Source organism: Oncorhynchus tshawytscha, linkage group LG01, assembly GCF_018296145.1.
Source record: "Oncorhynchus tshawytscha isolate Ot180627B linkage group LG01, Otsh_v2.0, whole genome shotgun sequence".
In the NCBI taxonomy this organism is placed as follows: domain Eukaryota; kingdom Metazoa; phylum Chordata; class Actinopteri; order Salmoniformes; family Salmonidae; genus Oncorhynchus; species Oncorhynchus tshawytscha.
Window position 1 is genome coordinate 75,561,152 of NC_056429.1, and position 15,449 is coordinate 75,576,600.

Sequence of the window (15,449 nt, forward strand, 5' to 3'; positions counted from 1 at the left end):
GACAGTTGTGCTGTCTGGTTTGAAATTATTTATACTTTCACAATTGATACTTCAGTACGTTTTATCAATTCCATTTATTTTTGATACTTAAGTATATTTAAAACCAAATACTTTTAGACTTTTATTCAAGTATTTGTCTGGGTGACTTTGATTTTTATGAGTCATTTTCTATTAAGGTATCTTTACTCAAGTATGATAATTGAGTACTTTTTCCACCAGTCTGTACTTTGCTCCCTTCATCTTTCCCTCGATCCTAACTAGTCTCCCTGCCGCTGAAAAACCTCCCCACAGCATGATGCTGCCACCACCATACTTCACCCTGGGATGGTACCAGGTTTTCTCCAGACGTGACGCTTGGCATTCAGGCCAAAGAGATCAATCTTGCTTTCATCAGACCAGAGAATCTTGTTTCTCATGGTCTGAGCCTTTAGGTGCCTTTTGGCAAACTCCAAGCGGGCTGTCGTGCCTTTTACTGAGGAGTTGCTTCCATCTGGCCACTCTATCATAAATGCCTGATTGGCAGAGTGCTGCAGAGATGGTCATCTTTCTGTAAGTTTCCCCCATCTCCACAGAGGAACTCTAGAGCTCTGTCAGAGTGACCATTGGGTTCTTGGTCACCTCCCTGACCAAGGCCCTTCCCCCCAATTGCTCAATTTGGCCAGTTGGCCAGCTCTAGGAAGAGTCTTGTTGGTTCCAAACTTCTTCCATTTAAGAATGATGGAGGACACAGTGTTCTTGGGCACCTTTAATGCTGCAGAGATTTTTTGGTACCCTTCCCCAGATCTGTGCCTTGACACAATCCTGTCTTGGCGCTTATACAATTATTTTGACCCTATGGCTTGGTTTTTGCTCAACTGTGTGACCTTATACAGTGCCTTGCGAAAGTATTCGGCCCCCTTGAACTTTGCGACCTTTTGCCACATTTCAGGCTTCAAACATAAAGATATAAAACTGTATTTTTTTGTGAAGAATCAACAACAAGTGGGACACAATCATGAAGTGGAACGACATTTATTGGATATTTCAAACTTTTTTAACAAATCGAAAACTGAAAAATTGGGCGTGCAAAATTATTCAGCCCCTTTACTTTCAGTGCAGCAAACTCTCTCCAGAAGTTCAGTGAGGATCTCTGAATGAACCAATGTTGACCTAAATGACTAATGATGATAAATACAATCCACCTGTGTGTAATCAAGTCTCCGTATAAATGCACCTGCACTGTGATAGTCTCAGAGGTCCGTTAAAAGCGCAGAGAGCATCATGAAGAACAAGGAACACACCAGGCAGGTCCGAGATACTGTTGTGAAGAAGTTTAAAGCCGGATTTGGATACAAAAAGATTTCCCAAGCTTTAAACATCCCAAGGAGCACTGTGTAAGCGATAATATTGAAATGGAAGGAGTATCAGACCACTGCAAATCTACCAAGACCTGGCCGTCCCTCTAAACTTTCAGCTCATACAAGGAGAAGACTGATCAGAGATGCAGCCAAGAGGCCCATGATCACTCTGGATGAACTGCAGAGATCTACAGCTGAGGTGGGAGACTCTGTCCATAGGACAACAATCAGTCGTATATTGCACAAATCTGGCCTTTATGGAAGAGTGGCAAGAAGAAAGCAATTTCTTAAAGATATCCATAAAACGTGTCGTTTAAAGTTTGCCACAAGCCACCTGGGAGACACACCAAACATGTGGAAGAAGGTGCTCTGGTCAGATGAAACCAAAATTGAACTTTTTGGCAACAATGCAAAACGTTATGTTTGGCGTAAAAGCAACACAGCTCATCACCCTGAACACACCATCCCCACTGTCAAACATGGTGGTGGCAGCATCATGGTTTGGGCCTGCTTTTCTTCAGCAGGGACAGGGAAGATGGTTAAAATTGATGGCAAGATGGATGGAGCCAAATACAGGACCATTCTGGAAGAAAACCTGATGGAGTCTGCAAAAGACCTGAGACTGGGACGGAGATTTGTCTTCCAACAAAACAATGATCCAAAACATAAAGCAAAATCTACAATGGAATGGTTCAAAAATAAACATATCCAGGTGTTAGAATGGCCAAGTCAAAGTCCAGACCTGAATCCAATCGAGAATCTGTGGAAAGAACTGAAAACTGCTGTTCACAAATGCTCTCCATCCAACCTCACTGAGCTCGAGCTGTTTTGCAAGGAGGAATGGGAAAAAATTTCAGTCTCTCGATGTGCAAAACTGATAGAGACATACCCCAAGCGACTTACAGCTGTAATCGCAGCAAAAGGTGGTGCTACAAAGTATTAACTTAAGGGGGCTGAATAATTTTGCACGCCCAATTTTTCAGTTTTTGATTTGTTAAAAAAGTTTGAAATATCCAATAAATGTCGTTCCACTTCATGATTGTGTCCCACTTGTTGTTGATTCTTCACAAAAAAATACAGTTTTATATCTTTATGTTTGAAGCCTGAAATGTGGCAAAAGGTCGCAAAGTTCAAGGGGGCCGAATACTTCCGCAAGGCACTGTATATACAGGTGTGTGCCTTTCCAAATCATGTCCAATCAATTGAATTTACCACATGTGGACTACAATCAAGTTGTTGAAACATCTCAAAGATGATCAATGGAAACAGGATGCACCTGAGCTCAATTTCGAGTCTGAATAATTATTCATTTACATTTTTTTATTACTTTAACACATTTGCAAAAAAAAAAAATGTTTTGCTTTGTCATTATGGGGTATTGTGTGTAGATTGTAAAAATCTGGAAAAGTCAAGGGGTCTGAATACTTTCCGAAGGCACAGTATATGCATGCAGTGCCCTGATGCATTTTGTGCTCAAATCAATGACCGCTGAACTTTGAGGTAGACAATTCTTGTTTTAGGAAAGTAAAAACCAATAAAACAATAGGCTAGTGTTGTCATGATACCAACATTTTACTAATGATACGATACCAGGCCAAGTATCACTATACAGAGTAGCGTCGCAAAAAAAATCAGATTGGCCGTTCGCCCCGTCCCCCGACACTTGTTCCCGTTTTCTAAATGTTATGCGCTTAAAAATATATATTAAATCAAAAAATGTTATGCGCTTCACATAAAACATGTCACTGATACACTTCCACTCAATACAACATATTGAATTTAACTTCGCGCTGTTCACTGTATAACACAATGAGCTAATTTGCTCATATTTGCAAAGGCTACCTGTGATATGAATATATACCTAACAAAAATATAAACGCAACATGTAAAGTGTTGGTCCCATGTTACAGGAGCTGAAATAAAAGATTCCAGAAATGTTCAATACGCACAAAAAGCTTATTTCTCTAAAAGGTTGTGCACAAATGTGTTTACATTCTAGTGAAGGAGCATATCGCCTTTGACAAGAATAATCACATTGTTTTTTTCAAGTGAATACTCAGCACAATAACCCTGTGATTTAAATGTTTCATTTCATTTGGATCAGTTGTGGGTCTACTTTCCAGTTTGTAAGGTCTAGAAAGCCACAGTAGCAAGCATGCTTTATGTGTGGCATAAATACAACCAGTCACAATGTTTGGCTCTGATTAGGCTACTTCTTCTCCAGTAGGCTAGCTACGCACGTTTGCCCAAAATATAATTTCAGCATCAGAACTGTGCAGAGGCTATTCGATGGAGATACATGTTACAAAATACAGAAAAGTGTAATGACATTAAGAAATTGTCAAGCCAAGCCTTCGATGCTGAGTAGACCTACAAGGTAAGGAGGATTGTAGGCCCATTTTCTGTTTGTTGAGATTGAGTCTTTCATTGTGTTGTTGAAAATGCAAACCCTGATATTAAAGCGACAAAGTCAGTTTGCTTCGCTTTTTGGTTGTGTGGTCCATTGGCACAGATACCGGTAAGTGGAAAATTTGTTGCATATATATAGCATCAAAATGTTGAACATCTGATTTCTACCTAGCTGATTATTGTCTGCAGACGGCTTTGATCTGTAATGTAATGAAACAGGCAGCGAGTTAGCTCGTCAGTGGTGGTCGGCGAACCCTCCACCTCCTGGCCTGTTGCCATGCGTGGCATCGACTGTGCCACAAAAGTATGCTACATTTTTTGGGAGGGAACCATCGCTAATTTATTTGACAATATCCAGACAGCCAATGATTGAAATTTTAACATCAAAGAGAGAAAATAATTAACATCTTTATTAAATCAAATAAAAAGCTCTGAACATGTGATAAAGATGCATACATGGTACGCCTCAATCTTTATAGTTCACAAATAATGTTGTTACTACAGTTATTACTGTGTAATCACATCGGTCCAACCCTGTCTTGACGTGTTGTTGAAAGTAGCTGATATGTCACACATAAAACATAAAATGCCATAAACCAAATGAATGACAGGTTCCCAGAAAATAACATTCGCTGATCAGTATTCCAAAAGGCTTCTTTTGAGTGCTTCCTCCATCTCTGTGAAGATACGTTGGGAAGGAAGGGGAAACAGAAACAATATAAAATAATGTCAACTTCAATAAGACATGCTGCAGCACATTACTTGGTCAGTGTCTAGTGTTGTGACAATCTCAAAACCATCCAAAAAGTGTTCACACCGTTCTCTACAGCAACTACAAACCACCAACTATCTGAATGTCCCAGTGTGCATTTAATGTTACTATGATTTGATTAGACATACTCACACCAAGGTTATTCTTCAAGCATGTAATGCTGGTAAAAAAGAGAAGTATCATCTTGTTTTTATTTTGCTACACCTACATGGCCTGGGCAACAGCTTCAAAGCTGACAGACAGAACCTTTCTGGACATTCAAACAAGGCATCGTGCAAACGGTTAAAGCAAATGTAACTAATGAAAAGATCCTCAAATAAACAAAGGTAAGTAAAGGTGTTACACACCAATATCAAAGTCAATTGGCTCTCTTGCTTCTTCCACACTTAAAGCCAAGGCACACTTCATCTCCTCATCAGATTCACCTGAAACAAGGAAAATTGACAAAAAACAAGAGATTCTCTGTTTAAAAACACCAAAATTTCCAAGAAACCTTCTATAGCTATATAATGGCTACGGCAGATGTCATTTACCAAATCACTGAACAGATGGGAAGACAAGAAAATAATCATCACCTCCATGAGCTTCAGTGTCATCTCTGACCTCATCCAAGTTCATAGCAATGGCATGTTTCACATCTTCAAACTCCTCCTCTATAAAATAAAAATACAGTAATAAATCAAATCAGTTTTCTAAGAGCAGGAAGGTCAGTGCAGTGGAAATGAATCATGGAAGATAGTCCAAAGCAGACTTGCCATTCACTTCTGGTTTGATCTCCATAGCAACCAGTGTCTTGACAGCAGAGGAAGCTGCTGCCTTCCCCATACGACTCTCACCTCCATCCCTGGAGCTCGAGCAAGGCTCCAGAGGGCAGTGCTGGGAGTGGAAGTGGTTATGGAAACTGGGAACGTCCTTATGACTCTCCTGACAGGATCCACACACCACGTCAAAGGTATTCTCTAGCCCCAAGGCTTTGTGTTGAGTGTGGACATGAGTCTTTATCTGGGCAAAGGAGGACACCTGGACGTCGCATGGAACACACACGTAGCTGCATTTGTCTTCACTGGATAGCCTCTTCATGCATCGTGTGAAGGTAGCCTTCCTTTCATCTTTGTCCTTTTCTGATGACATGCATGGACACAGACATTCATGCCTTTCACTGGCTGTTGCCAATGGACTGGAGTTGGAGTTTTCGGCCTCAATGGGTCTATCAACCTCAGGCTCATCCATGCGGTAGTAGTCCTTACTGTGAAGGCCCCTATAGTGCTCTTGGAACTCCCCCTCAGTGTCATACTCCATGCTGTCACAGAGCCCGCAGAAGTACCGCGTCACTATTTGGTTGCTGTGCTCGTTCACACAGTGCCTGCGTACTGTGGCCTCCTTGAAGTACTTCTGTGGGCAGTGGCCACAGGAAAATCTCTGGAAACTGTGGTTGCTCACGTCTCTGCAGTGCTTGTGCACAGCTCGCTCCGAGTTAAAGATGTCTTCACACATCCTGCAAATCCACCTCTCGTCCTGTTTGGGAAGAGGTGTGGGAGTTGTAGTTCTAGTCCTGATATCAGTGAGGGCGCTGGGTCTGCCACTGGTGGAGGGTTTGGCATAGGGAATGGGAGCAGGCTCCTCGTCCAATACCGCTCTCTCCCTGAAGTAAGTGTGTCCACTGTGGGCCTCTGACACATGCAAAAGGATGTCCTCGTGACGCGGCATGTCAACCTTGCACAGCCGGCAGTGAAAGAGGAAGTTTGAGAGGTGGGCACCGCCGTGAAAACGGCTCATGTGCAGGCGAGTGATGGACGACTCGCCCATATGCTTTCCACACACGCCACATTGATGGAAGATATGATTGGCAGCAAAAAGGTGTTTGCTGGCCATGGCCTCCTCTGAAAAGCGCTGGCCACACTCACAAAACCATGCCACTATCAAGCAACTCCTTGAGGGCTCAGCGCTGCCATTCAAAGCTCCCCCGCATCTCTGGCGCTTGGCTGGGGATCCAACAGAATCACCTCTCTCCTTGTCCCTCTTCTGAGAGGGGGTTACAGGACCTTTTGACTGTTTGGGCCGTGAAGTCGCTGCAGCCCTCTTGGCGTGTTGGATTTCATAGAAATTGCTGTAGAGCAGAATTGCCTTTTCCATGGTGCAGTTGACCTCACTATTGTGTTGACTCAATTCTTTATGCCTCTCAACATCACCTTGGTTGAGGAACAGTTTGCAACACACAGCGCACTGGCCCAGCACTTGTAGTTGTTTCATGACCTGCACCACTGTTTTCTCTGCCTCAGCCTTGGCAGCGCCTTGTCTGCACTGCACACTGAGGCAGAAGGAAACAAACAACAAGCAGAGATAACATTAACAAAATTACAAATGAGATCTATCCATTAGGGCCGGAACAATACCAATATTGCAATACTCATTAGTATCGTGGCAAGGCAACAAAACTTCTTTAGGAAAACAGCCCGAATGTTGGAAACAAACATCATTATGTTGTGATCCAGAGTCACATTTATTTATTTTCCAAGCTACAGCACACAATATATTACATATTTCCATTTTTGCCATGCGAAGAATATTGCAATACTGGTATCGTCAAAGCCCTATTATCCATATGATGGAAGTGAGGGTTATAATCAAGGCCGAGGCCGCGGTGCCAAAGGATCTTGCAGACATCGATTCAGCTTTGATCAAACTTTATTAAGCGAGCACCATTCATCACTGAAATTCACCAGAGTAGCCTGTTCTCTGGGCAGCCGAACAAGTAGAGCAGAGACTGTGTAAAGTAGGGAATCCCACACATGTGCAGAAGCTTTGTATTTTTAGCTATTGGAAAGAGGGTGCCACTCTCTATAAATCAATGTGTTAAATATGTATGTCCATGGTTATTTTTGTTTGTCTGTGTAGAAGACAATAAATCAGTGTGTAACAATATGTACCTACACTGCCTATTTAACAACCATGTAATTGCATGTACATTAACACCATACTGACTTTAAAAGTATACTAATAACACATACCGGTATAAACTTACTTGAAGTGGGCCTGTGCTTCCATGTGTGAGTTAAGCCCCTTCTGGCATGTCGTACATCTCACACCGAATGAAACTTCCTTACACAAAGCAATGAGACGATTCTTTGCATATCGTGGGAAAGGAACTGGCAATGCTGTCCCTTTAGTTTCTTTTATCCAGAAAGAGAACAAAATATCTGGTTACACGTTTCAATGGAGGATACAAAGAAATAACCAACAATGCAGCGCAAGAAATGGTTAAGTAAGCATTTCATGGTAAGGTTGTAATCGGTGCATGTGACAAATAAAATGGTATTTTATAGCAGTGTATTGGCTGTTATCCTGACCAAGCACTATTCATTCACACAAAATATTTGCTCTATAGAAATGACAAACCGCATTAAAAAAAATAACAAAAAAAAGGCCATATGCCCCAAATATTTGCTCTTCCTGCCTAAATACAAATTACCCGGTGCGTAATATCTAGCGCTGACACTGATTAATATCCTTGTAAATATATATATATAAAGGACCTTAATGTGCTTCTTCTTGAGCCACTCCGTTGTTGCTTTGGCCGTGTGTTTTGTCATGCTGGAATACCCATCCACGACCCATTTTCAATGCCCTGGAGGAGCGAAGGAGGTTCTCATCCAATATTTGACGGTACATGGCCCCGTCCATCGTCCCTTTGATGCGGTGAATTTGTCCTGTCCCCTTAGCAGAAAAACACCCCCAAAGCATAATGTTTCCACCTCCATGTTTGACGGTGGGGATGGTGTTCTTGGGATCATAGGCAGAATTCCTCCTCCTCTAAACACGGCGAGTTGAGTTGATGCCAAAGAGCTCCATTTTGGTCTCATCTGACCACAACACTTCCACCCAGTTGTCCTCTGAATCATTCAGGTGTTCATGGGCAAACTTCAGACGGGCATGTATATGTGCTTTCTTGAGCAGGGGGACCTTGCGGGCGCTGCAGGATTTCAGTCCTTCACGGCGTAGTATGTTACCAATTGTTTTCTTGGTGACTATGGTCCCAGCTGCCTTGGAGATCATTGACAAGATCCTCCCGTGTAGTTCTGGGTTGATTCCTCACCGTTCTCATGATCATTGCAACTCCACGACGTGAGATCTTGCATGGAGCCCCAGGCCGAGGGAGATTTAAAGTTATTTTGTGTTTCTTCCATTTGCGAATAGTCGCATCAACTGTTGTCACCTTCTCACCAAGCTGCTTGGCGATGGTCTTGTAACCCATTCCAGCCTTGTGTAGGTCTACAATCTTGTCCCTGACATCCTTGGAGAGTTCTTTGGTCTTGGCCATGGTGGAGAGTTTGGAATCTGATTGATTGATTGCTTCTGTGGACAGGTGTCTTTTATGCAGGTAACAAACTGAGATTAGGAGCACTCCCCTTAAGAGTGTGCTCCTAATCTCAGCTCGTTACCTGTATGAAAGACACCTGGGAGCCAGAAATCTTTCTGATTGAGAGTGGGTCAAATACTTATTTCCCTCATCAAAATGCAAATCAATTTCTAACATTTTTGACATGTGTTTTTCTAGATTTATTTGTTGTTATTCTGTCTCTCACTGTTCAAATAAACCTACCATTAAAATTATAGACTGACAATTTCTGTCAGTGGGCAAACGTACAAAATCAGTATATATGACTAAAGATGATTTACAGTGGAACAGGCAGTTGAGGCTTACCACTCATGACGATGGACTGAGAGAAGTGGTTTTTGGCCGACATATGCTGGAGGCACTCATCCCTGATGTAAAAGAGGAGATAGCATGCAGGGCAGGCGAAGCACACGATCGGCTGGCAGGTCTGAGTGTGGTCATGGTCTTCATCAGGGAAGGACAGCTTAAGAAAATAAGAATAGAGAATTGTTACACACAGTACAAATTTAAGACTTTGTCCGGATTGAAATTTGTATCCAACATATGTGGTTGAAAATAAATTAATACTTTAATATCCTTATTTTAGTTTAAGAGACAAAATTGTATGGCAATCACTGAAGAACAAACTAGTTTGAGACTATCCTATTTCTCAGAGTCGTGGCTGAACAAGGTCATGGATATACAGTATATCACAAAAGTGAGTACACCCCTCACATTTTTGTAAATATTTTAGTATATCTTTTCAAGTGACAACACTGAAGAAATGACACTTTGCTACAATGTAAAGTAGTGAGTGTACAGCTTGTATAACAGTGTAAATTTGCTGTCCCCTCAAAATAACTCAACACAGCCATTAAAGTCTAAACCGCTGGCAACAAAAGTGAGTACACCCCTAGGTGAAAATGCCCTCCAAGGCCCACCCCATGGCTGCACCCCTGCCCAGTCATGTGAAATCCATAGAATAGGGCCTAATTAAATTATTTCAAATGACTGATTTCCTTATATGAACTGTAACACAGTTAAATCTTTGAAATTGTTGCTTTCATATTTTTGTCACAATGTATGAAATCAACATTTGAAGCATAGTTATTGGACAATTGCTCTTTTGGATGGCAATTTATGAAAATTCCATGTGGGGAAAATGAACCAACAAAACCCTGAACAACTTCTACCCCAACCATAAGACTGCTAAACAAGGCTGCTAAATAGCTAATCAAATGGCTACCCGGACTACCGGCATTGACCCTTTTTTGCACCAACTCTCTTGTACTGACTATATGCACACACATTTGATATTTTTCTCTGCATTGCTGGAAAAGGACCCGTAAGTATTTTCACTGTTAGTCTACACCTGTTTACAAAGCATGTGACAAATAAAATAACATTCCATTTTTTATTTGGGTCACAGCTAAATGCTGCGCTCTACTGCTCTACTACTCTACTCTACTCTACTCTACTGCTTTGGTAGTGATAGATGTCAACACTATTTTCTTAGTGATCATTTTGAGGTCCTCCATCCAATAACAAAATATGTTGCAGGAATGTGAAGTATTTTTACACTGTTTATGTTTTCAACCTCCTACTGAGAACCAAACAGGAAGGCACCACTGTGTGAAGGTGGTCGACCGGACTACCAAAACGGCATTCAGAAATTCAATTTTCCCTAATGGTATTTGATTCCTTTACTTTAGGGCTATTGGTAGGTATAATTACTGCATAGAGCACATTTGAATGACAGCGGTGACTGAACACAATTGAAAGTGCAGCCATTTCTAACAGTAGTTGATTTTACAGGCATAACCAACCTTTGACTGCTGATGCACCTTCCAAGCTTCTTTGGTTTCAAAATTAAGACCACAAGCAACGCAAGCAAACAGCTCGGTTGAGTTTCCTTTCAGGTAGATGGTCGGGTCACAAGGAGAGTGGTCAAACCTGCAGACAGAAAAAAAAAGGTTCTCAGGGCTAAATTAAAAGTAGGTTGTTTATTATGTATAATGGATATAGAAATAGAAATCTCATAATTTAACCTTTTCAAGTGACCTTCTAGGAGAGGTACGTTGTCATAAACCCGACCACAGTTGATCACTGGACAGGTATGTGTGGATGAGCTACTGGTGGGAAAGGGGACCTGTCTGCGTCTCCAGCTAGCTCCAGTATTGATGACCCCAGGTTTCACACCTAAGAACAGACAATGGTAAGACTGAGATCCTGCTTTTCTACCAAATTAAATTGAATGTATGCCTGTAGCGCTGACTCCTGGGCCGTGTTCACAAAGCATCTCAGTTTAAGAGTGCTGATCTAGGATCAGTTTTGAACACGGGCCAAGGCTAACTAGAATACATTACCTGGCATCTTTAACCACATATCCACACAGTGCTTGGCGTCGTATGCGTTACCATTGGGACTAAATGCCAGCTCCTGCCGTCCATGAGCCTTTTGTGAGATTTGCTTCTCCTGAAATAAGGCAAGCATTGACATGACCAATATGAAGAACTGTGAAAAGAGACAATAGCACCCACAAAAGACAAATACACAAGCTGCAATGGCTAATATGATCATACCAGTTTTACATTTTGTCCTTACCTTGAAGGCTTTACACTTCTCTACTCTTTCCTTATTCGCCACAGCCACTTGGCGAGCTAATCTGTCCAAAGTGGAGGTGACCTGAGCTTTTTGTCGGTCAATCTCATCTTCAATCTTAACAATAATACAAAAAAAGTACACAAAAACATATTACATACATAACAATACATGTAACTTTTTTGAACTGGTCTTCCAACCACCTTTCCATGTCATTACAGTTTGTATTAAATGTATTATTATCTTTCACTTGACACACTCACTGTCTCGGCTGTGGGTAAACTTCCATCGTCTTCCCCATCACTCAGTAAATCAATACATTCCAGTACAGGTCTGAGTGGAGCCTCCTAAAACGAGATAGTTAAATGGATGAGACACTGTCTGATACTGTGTCATTCAAACACTTGACTCTTTTGGACACTGTCTTAAAAGGTCTGTTTTTTTCCTGACAGTTGTATAAAAATATACTGACTCACACTAACCAAGTGATGGTCAATTTCATTTAAACTAATACATTGGATGAAAATGTTTAATGTTAATTATTACCCCTAACTTTCCTGGAAAGGTGAATGGCAACATAGCTAGTAGAGAAACCTTTGAACCTTGTTCCTACAAATTACAAATCACTTACTGACACAAACTCCACCTCATCTTCATCATCATCATCATTTGCTCCAATTGGGGAGGACATTGATTTTATCTGGAGAAAATAATTACATTAAAAAACAGACAACTCAACAACGTTGTCAAAATTATTATCTATCAACGTCTTCAGTATTATGTCTGGCTGGGCGGATGACAAATGGCTACATTGTTACAATGTTAACGTTCGCTATCTAGCTACAATTTAACAATTGTTTGTTTTCATGCAAACCTACTCCAATCTGCCATCGCGTGTGGGTTCAAGACTAGTTAGCTATAATCCCTTCTAGTACTAGTGTGAATGACTGCTCCAACACTTATGCTGACTAGCTAGTTGAAATGTCGAAGAAAACACGTTGGACAGCTTGCTTACTGTATTTAGCTAGCTAGCTAGCTAGCTAACGATAGTTGGCGGGTTAGTACACAGCAAGCAGTTCGGTAGCTAGATCTCTAAATGTATGCACATATTCGGTAAACAATGTAACTAGCCAACTAGTTCGATAGTAACTAGCTAGCTAATTATCGTTAAGGTAAATTATGAAAATAATAAGCACGAGTAGACACTCACAAAATTGCGTTTTCGCGCAAAAGAGATTGTTGATCTCCTGCGGGTGTTCCTGGGATATGGAGTTCTAATGAAAGGCTCACGGCGGGGTTGCAGCCGCATTGTGGGGAAAAGAGGAAAAATAAATCGTCCTCGTCATTAATTAATTAATTAATTAGGAAGGCAATTATTTTTCTTGGGAAAAAAATACACATTTGATCTTTTAGTAAAAAATATAAATTATTGAACATAATTTTCATTCCATGTCAAATACTCTATGTCAAAACGTCCTCTGTGCTTTATCTTAGCCAGCTGGCCTACTAGCAATTTTCTATTTAGCAGAGTAATTTCATGACAAATGGGCCTATACTAGGCCTATGTGTTATTACAGCCTAGTCTTATAGCCTAAATGGCCTTTTTCATCCTACACTATTCTAATCATGTATCGGAGACTATACATTTAAGCAGGTTAATGATAGAGACTGATCATGATTCCCGGGCTGACACCTTTAAATATCTTCCATCTGCAACATCTTTGCTGTGCTGAGCTCAGAGATGCATGATGCTTACTCCCCCTGCTTGAGTTGTAAAAAGCTCTTCGGCTGAGTCATGGATTGATGCTTTAAAATACGTTATTGAAATCAACAGAACTGTAGAATAGTCTGTAGCCTAGCCCATGTTTCAGGCTGCGATGAGAAATTCACTATATCCTGTGTCAATATATTGGTTCGCTTTCAGCATTTAGGGCAGCATACGTGGAGCCGGATATCTGTGTGGAGAAGGCGCTGCCCTACATCGCGTTTTATAATGATTGCTGCGGCGTTTTTGGTTTTATTGAGACCGTATAGTATTCAAGTTGTTTTGTTATTGTTGCTGCTATTGGTGGGGACTATTGCAACAATTCTCTTTTTCTGTTGCTGGCATCGGAGGCTTCGTAACGGGAAACATCCTATTAAATCCGTGCTTTCAGGGCGCTCAAGGAGTCGCGGTGAGTAGAGGCGTCAGCATCTCCAAGCAGTGCGGCTAATCCTCCAAACCAAATGCGTGGCATGTCTGTTATATGTTCAAGCATTTTCACACGATAACCTGTTAAATAGGTTATAACCTAAACTGTACCATGTGCTATTCTTAGCGACTTGACACACTTGAATTGCCATTATTTTCAGCAGAAAAACATAGCCTATAGAGTTTAGACTGCTATGTGCATAGCCTTGAGGATGAAATCATCTATTAGGCTACTGTCAGTGTGCAAATGTATCTTGTCCACCTTATTCACAAGTGTACTGTAACGTACACAGTATTAATTTGTCTAATGGTATCCAATTATATCATTATGATATCCTAAATGTAGCTATAGACAACAGGCCTCATATGTGGTTTGTTTGAAGGTATCCGAGTGTTAGAAAATATTTTCATTTGTCCTAGAAGCTGGTCTCCGGACGCATCATTTTCGATCAGAGGTAATCAATCATTGGTTAGGCTATTACTTCTGTCAAGGTCAGTAAGTAGCCATTTTTTATTTATATATTCTGAAGGAAGTATAATGGTGCTCTGTGTTACTTTTATTATACTTTACCGGTATACTTTTTGGAGTTGTTGGTGTGCTATTGTTAGACATAGTGTTATGCGCTTTGCGCATGTGTGATCAATAAATAAAGTGACTGATTCTGCACTTTCTGCAGTTTGACTGTAATTCTGAAAAAATAATCCACGTTGTAATGAAAAATGACAAAATATGCCTATATAGGCTAAAACAAATTGTACATTGAAAACCAACTACACTGAACAAAAATATAAACGCAACATGCAACAATTTCAAAGATTTTACTGAGTTACAGTTCATATAAGGAAATCAGTCAATTGAAATAAATGCATTAGGCCCTAATTTATGTATTTCACATGACTGGGAACACACATATGCATCTGTTGGTCACAGATACTGTACCTTAAAAAAGGTAGGAGCATGGATCAGAATACCAGTCGGTATCTGATGTGACTGCTATTTGCCTCATGCAGCGTGACACATCTTCTTCTCAGAGTTGATCAGGCTGTTATTTGTGGCCTGTGGAATGTTGTTCCACTCCTCTTCAATGGTTGTTCGAAGTTGCTAGATATTGGCGAGAACTGGAACATGCTGTCATACACATTGATCCAGAGAATCCCAAACATGCTCAATGGGTGACATGTCTAGTGAGCATGCAGGCCATGGAAGAACTGGGAAATGTGCAGCTTCCAGGAGTTGTGTGCAGATCCTTGCGACATGGGGCCGTGCATTATCATGCAGAAACATGACGAAATGGCACAGACTGAATGGCACGAGAATGGTCCTCGGGATCTCGTTACAGTATTTCTGGGCATTGAAATTGCTATTGATAAAATCCAATTGTGTCCATTGTCCATAGCTTATGCCTGCCCATACCATAACCCCACCGCCACCATGGGGCACTCTGTTCACAATGTTGACATCAGTAAACCATTCACCCACACAACACCATACACTCTGTCTGCCATCTGCCCGGTACAGTTGAAACTGGGATTCATCCGTGGTTTCAACATCGAAGATGAGCATTTGCCCACTGAAGTCGGTTATGGCGCCGGACTGCAGTCAGATCAAGACCCTGGTGATGATGACAAGCACGCAGATGAGCTTCCCTGAGATGGTTTCTGACAGTTTGTGCAGAAATTATTCAGTTGTGCAAACCCACAGTTTCATCAGCTGTCTGGGTGGCTGGTATCAGACAATCCCGCAGGTGAAGAAGCCGGATGTGG

At 41.3% G+C, this 15,449-nt stretch overlaps 2 protein-coding genes across 4 annotated transcripts in view; one reads left to right on the forward strand and one right to left on the reverse strand.

Annotated features, from left to right (window-relative positions):
- Window positions 1–4,134: 4,134 nt before the first annotated feature.
- Window positions 4,135–12,818, reverse strand: LOC112256813 (E3 SUMO-protein ligase ZNF451). 3 transcript variants are annotated; one of them, XM_024430346.1, is made up of 14 exons: window positions 12,705–12,818; window positions 12,126–12,194; window positions 11,758–11,841; window positions 11,498–11,611; window positions 11,260–11,368; window positions 10,942–11,092; window positions 10,720–10,846; window positions 9,221–9,377; window positions 7,541–7,688; window positions 5,274–6,826; window positions 5,094–5,171; window positions 4,866–4,943; window positions 4,651–4,678; window positions 4,135–4,423 (listed from the first exon to the last, which is right to left on the reverse strand). In XM_024430346.1, exons 1-13 carry the CDS (start codon window positions 12,801–12,803, stop codon window positions 4,665–4,667), a joined length of 2,781 nt encoding a protein of 926 aa, XP_024286114.1. In that variant the 5' UTR covers window positions 12,804–12,818; the 3' UTR covers window positions 4,135–4,423; window positions 4,651–4,664. The 3 variants fall into 3 exon arrangements, with proteins under 3 accessions (XP_024286114.1, XP_024286104.1, XP_024286123.1); XM_024430336.1 differs by lacking the exon at window positions 4,651–4,678; XM_024430355.2 differs by lacking the exons at window positions 4,651–4,678; window positions 12,705–12,818 and adding an exon at window positions 12,373–12,499.
- Window positions 12,819–13,216: 398 nt separating this feature from the next.
- Window positions 13,217–15,449, forward strand: part of LOC112256808 (dystonin-like) — a 186,542-nt gene continuing 184,309 nt past the window's right edge. The window contains exons 1-2 of the mRNA XM_042328349.1: window positions 13,217–13,668; window positions 14,106–14,140. Of these exons, the coding sequence (XP_042184283.1) occupies window positions 13,488–13,668; window positions 14,106–14,140 (216 nt within the window). The 5' untranslated portion in view covers window positions 13,217–13,487. The remainder of the gene's footprint in view (window positions 13,669–14,105; window positions 14,141–15,449) is intronic.